The sequence below is a fragment of the Ruditapes philippinarum genome, unplaced genomic scaffold (assembly GCF_026571515.1).
Source record: "Ruditapes philippinarum isolate M1 unplaced genomic scaffold, ASM2657151v2 ctg16069_1_1_1_1, whole genome shotgun sequence".
Taxonomy (NCBI): domain Eukaryota; kingdom Metazoa; phylum Mollusca; class Bivalvia; order Venerida; family Veneridae; genus Ruditapes; species Ruditapes philippinarum.
This window is the reverse complement of record NW_026858451.1, coordinates 1347-20665: the sequence shown is the minus strand read 5'-3', so window position 1 is coordinate 20665 and position 19319 is coordinate 1347. Positions and strand designations below refer to the sequence as shown.

At 30.2% G+C, this 19319-nt stretch overlaps 1 protein-coding gene across 1 annotated transcript; it reads left to right on the top strand.

Annotated features, from left to right (window-relative positions):
• Positions 1-2020: 2020 nt before the first annotated feature.
• LOC132753210 (sodium/hydrogen exchanger 9-like) lies at positions 2021-18245 on the top strand (the record flags this gene model as incomplete). The annotated part of the gene is given in 12 exon segments (XM_060743653.1): positions 2021-2092; positions 3412-3489; positions 3804-3880; positions 4695-4789; positions 5957-6062; positions 8450-8473; positions 12954-13195; positions 13978-14066; positions 14551-14664; positions 15117-15228; positions 15724-15877; positions 18197-18245. Coding segments are annotated over 12 exon segments (1212 nt in total), but the record flags the coding sequence as incomplete, so codon positions are not given.
• Between the last annotated feature and the right edge of the window lie 1074 nt (positions 18246-19319).

Genomic DNA, 19319 nt, shown 5'->3' with positions numbered 1-19319 from the left:
AAAAGATATTTCATATAAGTGGCTGATAAATGATGTGTGTTTGTTTTGGGTGTAAATAATGATCAGAGTTCTTTGTTTGGGTGTAAATAATAATCAGAGTTTGTTGTTTACATGTATATATTGATTTGAGATAGAAAAGGATAAAAATACCTAAAAAAAAAGATAGTGTTAACTAAACAATTACATGCTAGTTTTCCAACTGAGAATATTTCACTTTTATGTCAGGCGGTGCTGCCCAGCCTCCATATCTTGGAAATTGGTTCTAGTATTTATTACTAAATCTTTTCTTAGATTAAATAACATCAAGGCAGACATTTCTCCTGACAAACGTCTTGGTGTGAACCGTCTTGGTGTGAACCGTCTCAATAGTGAAACGTCTGTCTACCGAATTATGGTATGATCAAAGTGCATGACTGTGAGTCATCTGAAGATTGTAATATGAAAGTAGGCAAATGCTTAATAGCCTTTGAACGTTCCCCGTCAGGTAAAAAAAAAATTGTTCATTTATTGTTTTAAAAGTGTCATTTAGTATTTCTTGCAAATTCAACAGGAACACCTTGGCATTTATTCTTTAGTCTAAAACTGTAGTAAAAGTTGCAATTGTTCTGACTGTTATCAGAGTACCCTCTGTTGATTATCATTGTGTTACATTAAAAAACAGTGTTGCCCATCTAGAAATGAAATGATACTGAATATTTCATTGATAGGTATAGAATTATATATATTTTTTATTGTTTTTTTATTTGATTTTACATTGTAAATATAGACGTGTTGCGTATTGCCGGGCAAGCCAAAACTGGGCCCCCTTCACAGTCCCAGCCTTTGACCAGGTCTAGGATTTAATTGTATTTAAAAGGACTGTCCGTAAAGTAATGGACCATCCATAATTTTATAGACTTTTATATAGTAAATTTATAGACATTAAATTGATTAAGAATGAAAATAGTACAAGTTGTATTAAAATTCAAAACTGCAGGTTAAATATAATTAATTATACGGTTAATGATTGTATAATGAAATGCAACAGTATGGTAAGATTCAGAGCAATTTGAAGACTTGTAATTTTCACTTTTTACAAAAAATTTAAAGTCATCAAACTCCTCATATAAAAATGAAACTTATCTCATTACCTTTGTTAATGGAAACAATCAATAAAGCAGATCTCCTTAAATAATACTGCAAATTAAAGTATTCAACCCAAAACAGCATATATATTTCTCATTGAATATCTGTAAATTTATGGATTGAAAAATCTATAAATCTCTTGACTATCCATAAATATCATGAAATCCTAGACTACAAATGTACAATGTAGTTGACTTCCTCCTAATTACTAAGCCTATTACAAGGGGTTAAATGTTTCATGTGTGCTTGTTATCTCTTTTGATCCAGCGGACAGCATGGCTCTGACCTGCGTAGGGCACTGTGCAAATTCAATATTAACTGATATAAGTCAATTAAAGCTTCACTGTGTATTTGACAATATGGATGAATCAATACTTTCTGTGTTTCAGGGTTGATTGTGGGAGCTGTAATCCGTTACACAAGTCATCCAAATGTTCAATCTACAGCTCATGCTGTGTTGCAGAAGTATGACAAGGCAGACCCCAGAGGCTTTTTTGTTAATTTCACATATTTTTCTAAAAAATGAAAAAAATTAATTTAGATAAAATATAGCAAAATAGAAGAGGAGGTCACTTGAAAAAAAGTAAGTAAAAAAGTGCAGTTAAATTGTACAAATTTTTGTTGTATTAAAAAATTTTATTTCTACCAATACCCCCTAAATGAAAAAAAATTCACTCGTCTATATTAGTGTTGGGTACGGGTTGGATTAGACCGTACCCAAAAAGGTTTTATAAATTTAAACCGGGAAAAACCGTTTCAAAAATACCCGGTTTTTTTTCGGTATTTCCCAAAAATAAAAACAAGAAAAAAAACAAAAAAGAAAAAAACGAATAAAAAACAACGATTATTTTCTCAAAAAATCACAAAAAAAATGCAAAAAGGGCCCGGGTCCAAAATGTCTCCCAATCAAGGAGATCAATTGAGTGCTAATGGTAGCGGCGATTTTCGTATTTATGATAACATGCTCGTAAATTCACAGAGCAGAGATAGCATGCGTATCAGCATGAAATACGCAAAGAAAATCTAAAATACGCATTGATTGATTTGATTTCATGTTCATGTATTGATCTTAATGTGTTTTACAAACATGTGTATTTCAACACCGGATCAAGAACATTTTAGACACTGCATTTAGATTATTAGCAAACATAACATATGTTTTCATAAATTTTGATTATTATCAGACCCTTGAGGCTAGGAAATAATTAATGATTTTATGAGATAAATAGAAATGCATAATAAGGCAAAAATATTTATTATTATATACTAGTATATATAAACCAAACAAGTACAATTCATAAAGTAGCAAAATGAAAAACAAAACTAGAGAGTTTATAAATGTTAAAAGGAATAAATGTTAGTACATGTTCTCCTGAAAGTAAAAAATGAAATATAAAAAATTCTAACTACTTTGCTTCAGCAAAAGGAGCAATCTACTAATTTTAAAAGATTAAAAAATGTTTTATAGATGCATAGTTTTATAATGTTTGGATATCTGCTATCTAGAACTCATTACCAGTTATGATTTTTGAGAACTAATCCTGGACAAAAGCTCTATATTGAAAAAATGACCAAAAAGTCTCAACTAGAAATAGGACATGACAATGTAAAGACAATTTAAGAGCCACTTGAATAAAAAAAAGCAAAATGACCTTAAGCCACTCAGTTAAACATACAACTTTTCAACTCTTGTCAATATTAAAGATCCTGTTTGTTGTGATCAAAGTGGTTAACCACACTAAGTGAAATTATATATATATATATATGTACATAATTATGCAAATAAAACAATTTTCAAACCTCAAAGAATATGTAAAATATGTACTGCAAATATTTGTGCATATTATATGTAATCATTAAAATATATGCTTTCATTTCGTATTGTAAAATTTGACTTAAACTTTATTGAAAAAAAATTTCTAATTTACATGAAATGTTAAATTTGGTAATATCTTTATAAATAATGCTTTTTGGAACCTACAATATCGATAAATCTTAATTTGAGCATCATATAAATTTATGATTTAAAACCATAAAAAATTTGTGTTACAGGATCTTTAAAGATAATAAAAAAACAACTGCAAAGAATTTGAAGATTTAAAAATATTTAAAAAAATGTATTCCATAGTATGATAAGGTACAATGTCATAACGTCACCATAGTGCAGTAATGAATTAACTCCTATTAACTTATAGAAGGAGTTAACCAATCACTGCACTAAGGTGAGAATACAGGATTCTGCACATCATCAATGTAATAAAAACTGGTGTTATTCTTTTTTTTCAGGTAACATTTGACCCAGAAATATTTTTCAATGTATTCTTGCCAGTGATTATATTTGAAGCTGGGTACAGTATGAAAAGAGTGAGTTTGCATAAACTTCTTTCTTATACATGTACATTGTATTATAACATGTTTCAATGTTTGACTTCATTTACTTTATTAGGTTTTCACAGTCAATAATGAAATAAACTTAAGAACGTTTGTGGCTACTGGAAGATGAAAACTTGTAAATGTTTTACATAAACCTAATCAGTTCCTTGCTAAAGAAATTATATGTTTTTAATTAGGGATCTTGCTATTTCTGTCTGAAGAAATAAGTTTATATTATTGGTCATTCATAACTTGGTTCATTATAACTTTATCACGATATCACAATATTTTCTTTTATTTTTTAGAGGCACTTTTTCAAAAATTTTGGAGCAATTGTGATGTATGCATTTATTGGAACAACTGTATCATGTATGGCTGTTGGGTAGGTAGTCAATACACTTCATTTGTCAATGTTCTATTCAACATACAATGTATTTGTAAATGGGCATCTCTTAATGTAGATTTGTATTATTATTTATAGATTATTTTTGACAGGTTATATGACCTACTAACTTTTGTGAACATATACTACTATACATGTATGTGCAAGTTGAGGAATATATAATTTAGATACACAGCTGCAGTCAGTTTATGAAGTAATTTCATTTTTTCTCTAATAAAGTAAGTTTGCTGTATTATAAATCAGTTATTAAGATTCTTGACATGTTATATGGCTGTATAAAGATGGTTATTTGCAATATTCCTCTTGCGGTTAACCATTTGTATAGGCCCATATAACCTGTCAAAAATCTTTATAATAACTTGATAATATAACCTGTCCAAAGGCTTAAATAAGTAACTTTATACTACTGTTCTACTTCTTTCTTTTCTTATTATTGAAAACATACAATAACGTGATTATATAAACGTCATGATTGATCGATGAAATTTGATGTGAAAAACATGCAATATTAGAAGATGTTTGATATATATAAGTTCTTTATTTTGAATTTATTCAATTTTATGAAGCACACATGGCAGAAAATAATTGTATCTAGATAATGATCATACTTAAAGTTCTTAGCCAGCAAAGTAGCATGAGATAATTTTGTTAAAGATCAGTCCATTCTATTTTATACTTGATTATACCCTAGTGTGTTATAATTGAGGTGCTCTTTTTAATACAGATTTAGAATCATCTGTAACAACAATCAGCTGATGGATAATATTGTAGATTTTTTGTAATTTATTTACAGTGGTTTGATGTTTGCGTTTACAAGATTTCTGCCTATGACATTTACAGTGAATGACTGTTTCTTTTTTGGAGCAATTATATCAGCCACTGATCCTGGTAAGCATATTAATATTTCATTTTATATATTTTCCTTATATGTGACTCCCAACTGTTGACTTTTAATAGCAACCATAAATTTCCATAGCAACAAGTGAGTTTCCACAGCAACCAGTGACTTTCCATAGCAACAATTGACTTACATAGCAATCATAAACTTTCCATAGCTACCTGTAACTTCCCATAGCAACCAGTGACTTCCCATAGCAACCATTGACTTTCCACAACCACCAATTACCTCTATTGCAACCATTGACTTCCCATAGCAACCATTGATGACTTTCATAGCAACCGTTTGCTTTCCATACCAACCATTTACTTCCATAGCAACCAGTGATATAGTAGCCATCGATTTTTCATAGCAAACTGTAAATTTCCAAAGCAGCCAGTGACTGTCATAGCAAACATTAACTTTCCATAGCAACAAGTGATTCTACTATTTAATTTCATAGCAGGCACTAACTTCCAAGGAAACCATTACTTTTGTATAGCAACCAGTAACTATTGTCTTCCCTTAGCAATAGCAGCCAGTAATGATATTTTACATGTGCACAATTTTAGATGCAAGTATGAACTTTGTGATATCAGTTTAAGATTAAGATTTTATATCTGCTTTCATTTATAATTTACAATATTATTTAAGAGTATTTTTATTTAGTTGAGCCATCATGGCCCTCTTGTGTTACAAATGTATGATTAGGAAATTTGTTAAAGTGAATTGGTCTATGATGAAACGTCTGTTAAACAATGAATAATTATGTTGAAAGTATTTAGTATCAGACATAGCAACAAACCAAGAAAGTTGTTATCTGGAAGTTGTTGTCAAGTGTGAGATACTTGATCTGATGTAACATCTATTTATATAGCAGATAATGAAATGTTCTGGAACAAAAATATTATTTGTCATATAAATGTTAATTCCGAGTCACTTAGAACTTTCTATTTTCAAATAACTTTTTATACACAAATGTAAGAATATCCTATTGATACTTATCTACTGTTTATCAATATTTTGAAAAATAATTGTAGAAAATGTGTCTATTTTAGACCTAACCACTTTAAGTATTATATGTTATGATACAGGAAACCTGACTTTAATGTAAAATTAGGTTGAATCTGTGATAGCTTTAAAAGTGGCATTTGTCAAATATTGCTGTTGTTTTTCAGTGACAGTGTTGGCAATATTCAATGATTTAAATGTGGATGTAACACTGTATGCACTGGTGTTTGGAGAGAGTGTTCTTAATGATGCTGTAGCTATTGTACTATCAGGGTAAGTGAAGATTCTACCTTTATGTAGCTATTCAGGGTTGTACAGTTATAAAAAGTGCGTAAATTTGAGTCACTTTCTTAAAGTGAAAGTGCTTAAAAGTCCTTGAATTTCATCACTTTTTTGGACAGTGCTTAAATTTGTTGTATATTTGCTTGAAAATGATTGAATGACATCTTGCCGGTAAAAATCGACATTTTACAAAAAAAATATCAATGAACAATGATAACAATTAAATTTGCTGGTCATACTAGAATAATTAGAATACTAGAATACATAAATATCACATTATGTACAATGTATGTTATTTAGCAGTTAAGAATAAAGTTTCCAATGTTTTATGAGTTTTAAACTTAATTCATCATTGGTTACAAATGATAAATGTGCAATAAAATGTGCTTGATTAATGGGAAAACCTGCTTCAAAGTGCTTGAATTTTGATATTGGATATCTGTATAAACCCTGCTGTTTTACTATCAGGTTAAGGAAATATTCTACCTTTATGTAGCTATTTTACTATCAGGGTAAGGAAATATTCCTCTTTTATGTAGCTATTTTACTATCAGGGTAAGGAAATTTTCCTCTTTTATGTAGCTTTTTTACTATCAGGGTAAGGAAATATTCTACCTTTATGTACATAGCTATTTTACTATCAGGGTAAGGAAATATTCTACCTTTATGTAGCTATTTTACTATCAGGGTAAGGAAATTTTCCTCTTTTATGTAGCTATTTTACTATCAGGGTAAGGAAATATTCTACCTTTATGTAGCTATTTTACTATCAGGGTAAGGAAATATTCTACCTTTATGTAGCTATTTTACTATCAGGGTAAGGAAATATTCTACCTTTATGTAGCTTTTTTACTATCAGGGTAAGGAAAGATTCCACTTTTATAAAGTGCTTACCTTTCATATTTATATATTTTTAGCTAACTTATTTGAAGAATAGAGAGAGTGATTGTATTAACCTGGTGTTGGTGTCGCACTTTGGTTAAATTTTTGTGTGCAAGTTGGTATCTTAAGAACTACTGAAAGAAATGGTTGAAATTACAAACATTTTTCTCTGTGGTTATCTAACATGATGGGCACAGGTCCCATAACTTTGAGTTACTTTTTACAGAGTTATGCCCATTTTCTGTCAAGCACAGAATAATCAAGAGCCCTGTCTTATGGACAGCTCTTGTTGAATTTAAATATAGACTGTTTCATGAGAGATAAATATCATTTTATATTTATAGCATTTTAAGGTTTTAATGAAAATGGTTAATTTACATTTAGAAAAAAATCATAGACTACTTAAAGAATGTTGCTGTATAAGCGTGTTCCTAATATATTTTTTTCCAATTGACATTAGTTTTTTATCATTTTTTTGCCAAACCATCCTTAACACATTTGGTTGGAATGGGGGTGTTTTGTTTTCAGAACATACCTTGTTTGTTTCTAATGAATGATAAATATTTTCTGTGTATATACAGTATCTGTCTTTGCATTCAAATAGTTATTCAAATAAACTTTCATCATAATTTGTTTAATATACCCTCTGTGGTGTGGTAAAATATCTTACCTACTGTGCTTATTATATATACATGTATTTTTCCATTTCCATAATTGCAGCTTTTTTTTCTGAATTACATATCATTTTTATTTTATTTTTATAAGAAGATTAATAGAAAGTCCTTTTATGTTTAGAATGTTGATTTGTATAATTACAAAATTTTGCTATTTACTTTGCTATATTTGTTGACTGTTTGAGGTCACATGACCATCAGGTCATCATTAAGGTCAAGTTTGAATTATATAATGATAAAAGGCTCCCTTTTTTCTGCATAATTTCATAGTAATTAAATTTTCTGTATAGTGAGAAGGTCAAGTGTCAATGAATCTTTGTAGAATTTGTTTTGTGGAAGGTCGAGGTAAATTATCTAGATTGGATTTAAAGTATGACAATAAAGTTACCTTAAAAACTGTAATACACTAATTCTTGATATAAACAAATCTTACAATTTCATTAGTCTTTACCTTGCTGAAACTGACTTGGTGTTATACTAACTTAATGCCACAAGTACTTAATGCACATCCATGCAGCCTGACCAGGCTTTTTACTGTTGGCTTACTCACTTAAAATTTTCACCTTGATATCCCCTAAATTGATTATAGACAGGTCCAAAAATAGAAGCTGATCAAGTCAATTTAAGAAATTCAGGTACAAGGTAAATGAATTAGCATAATGCTTTTTACTCTTTACTACTCATATAAAATTTTCAGCCCAAAAATATTGCATTGGTTAAAGTAAAAGAAGAAATACGGAGCTGGAAAAGTAAATTCATATAAGATCATAGTTTAATTATATTATTCATGAATGTTTAATTGGTAACTCATTCTCTACACAGGTCGGTGTTAACATTTGAAGAAAGGCAGGTCTTTATTTTATATGTCATAGCATGTGTACAAATCCTAACTTCCAATCCTTGGGGCCATTCTTATATCTATCTGGAATTGTTTGCATACTCAAGCTTTCATATGTCCTTGGATATTTTTGACTGACATTATAATTCCTGTCTCTGTTTATATGCAAGAGTTATGGAATATTTCAGTTCAGTTGTGGGTATCTTACTATGGTTTTCAATTATATCTATGAATATTTATTTTTCTTTTCTCATTTTAGCTTATATTTATTCTATAAGGGTAAAGCATGTATTTTAGTATTGCCTATTGGTTTAAGAAATTTTATAAAATTTTCTGGTTTATATTTTAGGGGAAAAGTAGTGTTAAACTTCATTGTCACCAGTTGTTTAGATGATAAAAAATTGAGTTTTAAATGTGATAGGCTAAAAAGAATGCTCTATATATGATCAAACTCCGATAAGTGGAAGTTGTAGAAACTTGTGTAAAAACTTAGACACATAGGGACTTATTCATGAAATGGTCTATTACGAGCGTTCAGTGTTTTTCAAATAAAAACAAAAGGCGTAAAATAGGACAGACGGTAACTTAACCAATGTATAGTTCAATATATCATGTGTATAATGAAGCCATCCTTGGTCTCAAAATAATCTTTAAAAAATTACAGCAATTAGAATGATTAATACAAGGAAATTCTGAGTAGGGCCACAGGACCCGCGAGGGCTGTAGTGCTCTTAGATAACATGTATGAAGTGTATAAGTTAAATTGATATCACATTAGAATCAATAAATAAATATTTGTCAAATTGTAAAATGTTTGAGAATGATATTTAGTTAGATTTGCGCCGCCATTTTGAAAATCTTGGACTGGTTTTATAATTGAGCTATAATTAGATTTCAGGATACTTTTGAAAACATGTAGTTAAAGCGACTACACAATTCAGTCATTTATAATCATTGCTAAGAAATGAAGTAATGATGATTCACATGAAAAGATACTTTTTAATATATATTTTGATAAATCATCATGTTTAAATTGCGTCAAATAAAGAGATTAACAAAAAATGGCAACCAAGATATTTAGAGACAGTCTTGGAATACTACAGTGATAGGTTGAACACTACCAATTCATTCGTATCTAATTAAGGGTACAAAAATACCTGCACTTACACATTATTTGCAAAGTCCAATTTATATATTGAAAACTTTATGCTTGTTATTAAAGGGCTTTAGGTGTCATAGGTTGCACCTAATTTCATATTAATTTAAGCATATTCTCTCACATGGGAAAGCATACAAATGATGTTAGATCACACAGCTGTGAAATTAACACCTGTCATACAAATTGATCAATATGGATGTACTGTGTACATGATTGTGAGGGTACAATATTAACACCTCTGTATTTTTCTTTATCATCATTTTTCTCTGAATTTGATGATGTCTTTATCATTACCAGTGTCATTCTCATCATTAGATATCATTGATTTCATCATGAATGTCGTGATTTTTCTAGATCAATATCTTTATCGTAAGTTAGAAATTATATTATCATTTTGAATGACCAAGTACTAATAATTTGGATTTATTCATGATACTGAGATAATATTTATCATCGTTATCATTATCATCATCTTCATCCTCTTCATCATCATCATCATCTTGTTCTTTGAATGCTGATTGTCATAATCATTTAAGCTTATTCGGATCATCATTAACATTTTGCAAATGTTTACAATGTAATCATCAACATTATCATCATTGTAACTATCATTATATAACCTGCATAAAGCAATCATCCTAATCATCAGCATCATGATAACCATTAATGTACTGTCATCATGATCATGATGAATACATGTTATCATTTTATTAATCAATCAAACAGAACATAATCATCATTGGCTTTTTAATGTTTGTTAATTTTTCATAATTAACACCATCATACATATAATCAACTTCATCATTATCCTTATCATAAATGTCATCTTTCTCATCATCATCATTAGCATCATCATTATCATCATCATCATCATCAGCAGCAGCATCATCATCATCTTTTGCAGAAAACAGCACTGCTTGACCTCATTTATCATGTCTTGATGCATCTTTATGTCACTTTGTTTACTGGTGCATGCAATACAAACACAACTGTATGGTCACTCTGTGAAAATTTAATACAGTACCTTCGAATTATGCTGTACCTTGGGTAAACAGTACATGTATTTGCACTTTAATATTAGACCAAAATTTAATGATGAAACAGAATCACCAATAAATTTGGTATATGAAACTGTCAATTAAAGAGCAGAACATTAAATGTGCTTGTTTTTGTCTCAAATGATGCATTGAAAAATGCATTGCTGTTCATTATCCAATGGTTAAGCTTGAAAGTTGTCAAATGACTGTAATAGTATTATGTCACATGAAATTCAATGAATAAAGGTTTTATTCTGACTGTAAAATCTAAATATCTTGCATCCTTTTTTGCTATTGATTTTGAGACTAATGTTGCATAGATTATTTTGGCATGTAAACATTTGCATCCTGTTGCAATTTACTGTACTTGAAACATCATGTTGTGAGATTATTTTTGATTAACTTTTATCATATTTTGAAGTTTTATTCTGTGTTTCTTTTGCTGCATAATATTGTTCCAGAAATATTTCATAACAGGAAATCTCCAAAACTCCGAAACAATATAGATTATCTCCCTTGTATGGTAAATGATATACACTGATATTATAGTTAAGTTTTTGAATTATCTCCCTTTGTATTGAATATACATGTAATTATATTTCGAATAATCATCCATGGACAACTATATACACAGTAGTAAGCCTATCCTATGACCCGTCAATACTTGTTACCATGGAAATTGGTTCCTCAACTAGAAGAAGTTATTGGTTGTTACATAATGTCTATAAATAAACTTTTAACCTGCTGACTTTGTGAAATGGATTTGCCTTGCTTTGAATTTAGAACAGTCCATTACACTACCAACAGTATAAAGCCCTGTCAGACTACGCAGATTTTCAGGCTTGCCTGGTTTTATACTGCTGGAAATTCATTACCAACAGTTTTGAGCCTGGTCAGACTACACAGATTTTCAGGCCAGCCTGGTTCTATACTTTTGGTAAAGGCAGATCTATTTTGGTTTCAACAGGTTAAAGGTTAAGAAGTAAATACCAAAAATTAGTGCTTGTGTAAGACTGCTGCATTAGATAAACACTGCATGATCACATTTTTATCATAGTGTATGGGTTGAGCTTATGTATTATTTCCCAATAAAAAATTCAAATGATCATGAAAATTACATTTAGTAGATCAAATTTTTTTGACATTTATATTATGAAATATGGAAAACAGTAAAATTATAGTGTTAAATTACTTGTTCTTAGCTTATGCATTGTCATGTGTATTTGTGTATCTTCTTTTGAGCAGTTCCTAGTATTTCTTGGAGTTTACTGATCAATAAATTTTATGTGTATATAATGAAAAAAAAATACATCCAATTGTTTAAATTTGTTAATTTTTCCCTTTAATTAATCTTTGAAATGAACAGAAATTTACAAAGACTCTAACTTTTTCCTCCATTATAGTGACTATTTTATCATGACATAGGAATAAACATAATGTATATTTTAGACATAACTAAGATATATGGAATTGCTCCAGAGATTAGAAATGCATTTACTTTGTTTTACATTTATTCTCATTTCTTCACTTACAATGTAATATATCATTTATTTATTCAGTCATTCATCATTATAAAATTTTTGATAATTTTATTGTCAAACTTAATTTTGGCATATATGTATAAAGTTTCATACGGATGAAAAAAAGGTTTCTCATGAAATGTTTCTAACTTGTTCACATGAATTATTTGTAGAAAAGTCATTATTTTGAGGTATTTACATCTACATGTATTTTCAACTAACCTATAGTCAGAACATAATTATTCATAGAGAAATAAAATGGTCAATGCAATCTATCATTGTTTAAAAACAGCATATTTGAGTCTTTAACCTGCAGAATATTGTAACAAATTAACCCAGCTTTGTATTTCAATTTTGGAACAAACCATTTAAAGTTTTTGGAATTGGAATTTTAATATCAAAATGCAACTATTGTGCTACCAGCAATTTAGAGCCTGGTCAGAATGAACGTATGACCTTACACGATGACCTTGCTCTTTATTGTTGGCAAAAGCTAATCTTTTTCAGGCTCTAGCAGCTAAAGTTATTGCTGTTTGGTTTATTAATCTCATCTACAAAATAAAAGCCTTTTATTCTGTTATATGCAAATTTAAAATCTACAGGGCAAGAAGAGGAATATTTATTGTTCATCATTCTTTTAACTGCTAACTTATAATGCTCAGTATTAATTTGCAGATGGTAGAATAATTATAGTGTATTTTGATTAGAAACAAGTAGACACATAGGTCTATTACTTTAATTTATCAATTTACAACGTCATTCTTTATTCCAGTTCTGTGGAAGCTTATGGGAAGGAGAAATCTGCAGGATTCAGTGTCCATGCATTTTTCAAAGCTCTTGGAAACTTTGCGGGTATATTTGGAGGGGCGTTTCTTATTGGTTCTCTGATTGGAATGGCGACAGCATTATTAACGAAGTATACAAAGATCCGCGAGTTCCCTCTTCTTGAGACAGCTCTGTTTTTTCTCATGTCTTATGCATCATTTCAGACAGCTGAAGCCACTGGACTTACGGGTATAGAATAATTGTTTCATATTATTGTAATACATGTATTGTAATACATTGATATATAACTTTAAAGGGATTCCACTGACTGGAAATAAGTTTTCGAGATGTTCCAGAACACAGTGGAGTCCCTTTAACCCCTTTGTTGAGCCTTTTCCACATGCATAGAGCAAGGCAAGCATGTACATGCATTAAATCTACTAGACTCTGTACTGTTTTTAGGTCAATTTTTGTACTTTGATATTGAAATTCCTGAAACTTTGAATGGATTGTTCTAAATTTAAAGCAATGCAAAATATTACACACATTTAGCAAGTGAAATGTTAATGTTAAAACATTTGACTACCAACTAAGTATAGAAAGAAATATACAGTAATTCTTGATATAATAGGGATGATTAGCACCATTTTATTAGCATAAAGTCTCGTCTGTGTAGATGTTGGCAGCAAAATATTAATATTTCATATAATTTTTTTTAAGTGTATTGACATTTAACAAATGAAAATAACAGTAGACACTTCCAGGATTAGAACATTAAACAACTTCACCTTCGAGGCTTTAAGGTAGATTAACTATACTATGGGACATGATGATAGTTTCATTTGAATATTTTGAAATATCATTTGAATTTTTTGAAATATAACTGATTTTATAATACTTAAGTTTCAGTTTTCTTTTCTTTATTTTTTAATGGGGTGTTTTTTATTTGTTTTCTTTTTCAGAATAAAAAAATATCTCAATCATTTTTGTGTGTGACTATTTTGTACACATATATTTTGTTATAATTTCAGGTATTGTGGCTGTTTTATTCTGTGGTATCTGTCAAGCTCATTATACACACAATAATCTCTCAGATGAATCAAAGGCCAGAACAAAACAAGTTAGTGATATATACCTGTTGTCTTAATGTGTTTCATTTTAAATATTATAATGATAACAATTCATTTATGTGGCCATAATGATGTATATAATTCAATTCATGATTTTTGTTTGCTACTTATTTATTTGTAAATTATATGTATATACTTAATGGTTGATGATAATAAACTATAATGGTTAAATCTAAAAGAAATGTTCTGTTCTGTTCTGATAAATTAAATTTTTACTTCAATCCACTTATGGTTACTTACAGGCTTGTGTGCAATATATAACCAGTTTATGTTAATTAACATGTGAATTGTCATATTTTATTATAATATTTACCCATAATCCATTAGGGCCCTTCGGATCTTCAATATTACAATATTCAATTGAAATTTAAAATTTTTTTTACAACTATTTGGTGACTGACAACATGTATAATCTTTAGTTGATTTAACATGTCTACAATATGCATATAAATGATACCTTTTATTTTATTTCAGTTATTTGAGTTAATGAACTTTCTGGCAGAGAACTTTGTATTCCTGTATATAGGAGTGTCGGTGTTTACATTTGAAAATGTGAAATGGAATGCCTGGTTTATTTTAGCATCATTTGTATCCTTTTCTGTCTTAAATAAGACATTTATTATAACATTACATTTATTTGACCCTCACTATTAAGAAACTAAGACCGCCTCCGTGGTTGAGGGGTTAGAGTCGATGACTTCTAATCCAGTCACCTCTCTGGCGTGGGTTCGATCCCCGGGAAATGCTTTGGTAGTTTAGCGCGGAGGAAGATAGTCTAGTACTGGTGTAACTCTCCAGGAATGATGGTTAGGAAACTTCCCGCCTATATGACTAAAATACTGTTGGGAAAAGGCGAAAAATGAAACAAACAAACCTAAGAAACTGGAATTTTAGAAGTAATAAATTTTTACATGTTACAATCCTATATTGCTACATTATCAGAGACTGCTGAATCTACTGATGTATATTTATGAAACCTTTTATTTTAACTACTTGCAAAGAAATGAATAATAAGTTTTTTCCTTGACAAATGTAACCAGGTATCTATCATCATAGGAAGAGCTATAAATATATACCCACTCTCATTTTTATTAAACCTAGGAAGGAGGAATAAAATATCTGCAAATCTGATGCATATGATGATGTTCTCAGGTATATATTCAAGTTTTTCCATCAGTCATATATAAAATATATATTCAATATATTTTTCTCACTTAAGCTCCCTTTTTAAATTAAAATTTCTTGGTTAAGGTTTTATGTTTAGGTACATACCTAAATGAAATAAATCTTTACTTAAAGGCCATTTGAAATTTTTTTATTGGTGTATCAGTTTGAGTCTAAGACACGTTGTCTTATAATCTATATTATCTCTCTTGCTAAGATGCATTTGAGACATAAAGAGTCATTTTTTATAGAAAATAGATTACAACCAATTCATACTTTTGTACTTTTGTGAAGTTTTCATATATTACTTAATAATTTCAACAGTTCTTACTAAGCAATATATTGAAAGTATTGCTTTATTATCATAAAAGTATCATTATAAATATGGGTACTTCTATCCTAATATTTTGCCTTTATTTCTGCAGTTTATAATCATATAATACCCTTTAAGATACATTGATACATTGTAATTGTGTTGTTTAGGTTTACGAGGAGCTATCGCATATGCATTAGCAATACGTAACACATCAAGTGAAGCTCGGCAACATATGTTGTCTGCTACCATGGTGATAGTTCTAGTAACTGTGATGATTTGTGGAGGATTTGTTACACCTCTTTTACAGCTATTCAAAATAAGGTAAACATTGTTTTTATGCCCCCACAATGTGGGAGCATATAGCGTTGCATTTGTCCATCCGTCCGTCCGTCAGTCTGTACGGCTGTCCGTCCGTACGTCCCGAAATCTTGTGAACGCAACTCCTCTTAAACCGGATGGCAGATTTTGCTTAAACTTACCGGGATGAACAACCTTAATGTGTAGATGGCAGTAAAGAAAGGAATTTTTGCTGCGACCAAATTTAACAGAATAATGGCCCTTTGTTGATTTTTTCACTAGATACTATGTAGAAATTTTGTGAACGCAACTCCTCTTAAACCGGATGGCAGATTTTGCTTAAACTTACAGGGATGAACAACCTTAATGTGTAGATGGAAGTAAAGGAAGGAATTTTTGCTGCGACCAAATTTAACAGAATTATGGCCCTTTGTTGATTTTTTCACTTTATACTATTGTAGAAATTTTGTGAACGCAACTCCTCTTAAACAAAATGGCAGATTTTGCTTAAACTTACAGGGATGAACAACCTTAAGGTGTAGATGGTAGTAAAGGAAGGAATTTTTGCTGCAACCAAATTTTACAGAATTATGGCCCTTTGTTGATTTTTTCACTATATACTATGTAGAAATTTTGTGAATGCAACTCCTCTTAAACCGGATGGCAGATTTTGCTTAAACTTCCAGGGATGAACAACCTTAATGTGTAGATGGCAGTAAAGGAAGGAATTTTTGCTGCGACCTAGAGTCATAAGATTGACAGAACAGTGGCATGTGGGGGCATCCGTGTCCTATGGACACATTTCTAGTTGTATATTCTCAAATGATTATGCTATGGTATGATTATTGGATTACCATGTGATACTGCTCTTGTTTTGTTTCTGCTGCATACTTTGAATACTGTTTCCAAACTTAAAATGATTATCACTTATACTTTAATGAAAGAATAAAACATTAAATTAATTGAATTTTCAATTTCATGATTATTTGCTCACAATTTCTATGTCTTTGTCTCCCTTGATGTTAACCTGTTGTGCTATCTAAGCAGCCTTTCACTCCACTTATGACTGCCCACATAATGGCCCCTTTGATTTATAAAGCAATATATGTTACTAATTTACACCTCAGTGAAAGGAATCAATGTAAAGTAAATTTTTTTACACATGGAAATTAGCATTATTCTTGACAGGACTCCAACTGGGGGACATTTTGATCCTAAGATTTGCTTGCCATGTGGGTGAGGCAAGCTGTTGTTTTTCATGAGCAAGAAACTTTACACCCGTTGCTAAGTTACTGGATGGTTCCAAGAGAACAGATTTGAGAGCTTATAGCTTCCATGTTTATCTAACTAAAACAAATTCATAAAAACTTAATCCCAAAAATTTTCAATGGACTATTCCAAATTGAAAAACAGGTCAAATCCATTACACATATTCAGCAGTTTATAGTTTGATGTAAGTATTTGTATACAGTCAAACGTGTATTAAGCGACCGGGCAAGGGAAACACCCAAAACGGTCGCTTAATGAAACGGTCTCTTAAGACAGTCAGCATGATATAAAAGTCAAAATTTATAAATGACATCTTTTTTATTCGGTGGGATTGTTTTTCAACTTCATTTTTATATAAATGTTGAAAAAAAGTACGCTCCGATAATCTAAATGGATGCAAATGTAAAAAATAACTTTCTGATATTTATTGACAAAACAGTTTCAAGATCCATTACGTACATGTTTGACATTTTTTCCAGAATTTTTTAACTTCTCCGTTGTTTTTCCTTGTCTCCAACACGAAAACCCTATTAGTGAAGATGTTTTCTGTTGTGCATTTTTTTCATTTGAAATAAACAAACTACATCTATTTGTTACGATTAATTTAATGGCTGATCAAGTTCAAGGTCAATTCAATGCAGTCTAAATGTCAACCAGCGAAGCGTATACACCATCTCAGTATGGGCGGAGCGTTTCATTGTTTATCCGATATTATTGGATAATACACGTCACGCGTATACTTAACTTCAATTGCATACGCTAAAACGGTTTGGGAAATAGAGTTTTTCACACGTTAATTGTTGTTTTTTGATTGTTGTCACTTGTGACATAACGAGGTGGCGTTCTCTAAAAACACAATTACTTGACAGGTAAAAGTGGTCGTTTAATGAAAAGATTGATGTCAATTAGGTGACTAATTAGCGGTCGCTGGTCGCGTTGAGCAAATGTCGCTTAAAACATTAAAGATATAGAGAGAAAATGATCGGGGGGAATTTAAAGTGGTCGTTTAAGACAAAAGTCTCTTAATACACATGGTCGCATGGGCAAGTTAGACTGTATATGATTTACTTACAGGGTTGGTGTAGAAGAAGACGAGAGTTCACATGCAGCAGACGTCAGAACTGTGAGTACATTAATCTTATACCTGTTTGCCATCAAAATAAAGCTATATTTGCCTAACATTTGAACCAATATCGGCCCTATAGTGGCCCAATTTGTTATCTGCATTAAATTGCTGTTGGACCAATTTATTAGTTTGAAAATTTTGTAGCTTGTTTAGGTCAAATTGAGCGCGACTTGCTTTGCTGATAGCTTAAATATTATACACAACTAAAAAATATTTTTTGCTTTGTTAATTATTAGCTTTTTAGCTTTATTGCAAAAATTTAGAATAGAAACACTACAATTTGATTAGTAAAATGCAATTACATGTATAAACTATCTCAAAAGAAGAGTTTTTATTGTGTTTTTTTTTTATCCAGATGAAATATTGATCACTTTAGAAAAAATCTATTTCAAAAGGTGTATTATTTCTTTTCATTTCTTTTCCATCAGCCAAGACTTTTGTATAAATAATAATTTTTTAAGAATTGAAAAAATATTTTGTCATGCTTTCCTTTTCATTAACATTTTACATAGAAAATTCCCAAGTAGAAATTTATTATCTACCTCCTTATAGTTAGATTTTATTTAGATGGTAGAATTATTTTTGAAGGTATTTGGTATAACTTGCTGCTCTCATGCGTTGATTGGACTTTTGATAATACCCAGCAATTCCTTTGTGACATTTTACTATTACTATAGGTTAACAGTTTATTTTAAGGGGCTATTTTATAATGACACTGGGAATAATGGAATAATCCTGTATCAGCCGTATTGCTGCATACAATTAAAGTAAATTACATATTGTGACTTTAATTTATAAAAACTGATACTAGTATGTTTTATATGAATTTAAATCTCCAGTATTCAATTCAAACATGCTTTGTATTCAATTTTAGCTTTTCAATGCTTGATAAACAAAGTTTATGCAAATCTGCTTAGCAAAATGTCTTTTGACCGTGATACGATTTCATGACTGAAAAACTTAAACACAAGAAAAGTAAAAAAACATACTTCAGATTTACACTTCACTGGTGATTGGTTCTGTCAATGATTAGATAATTATATCTAATCCCTTTATTACCTACAGCATGAC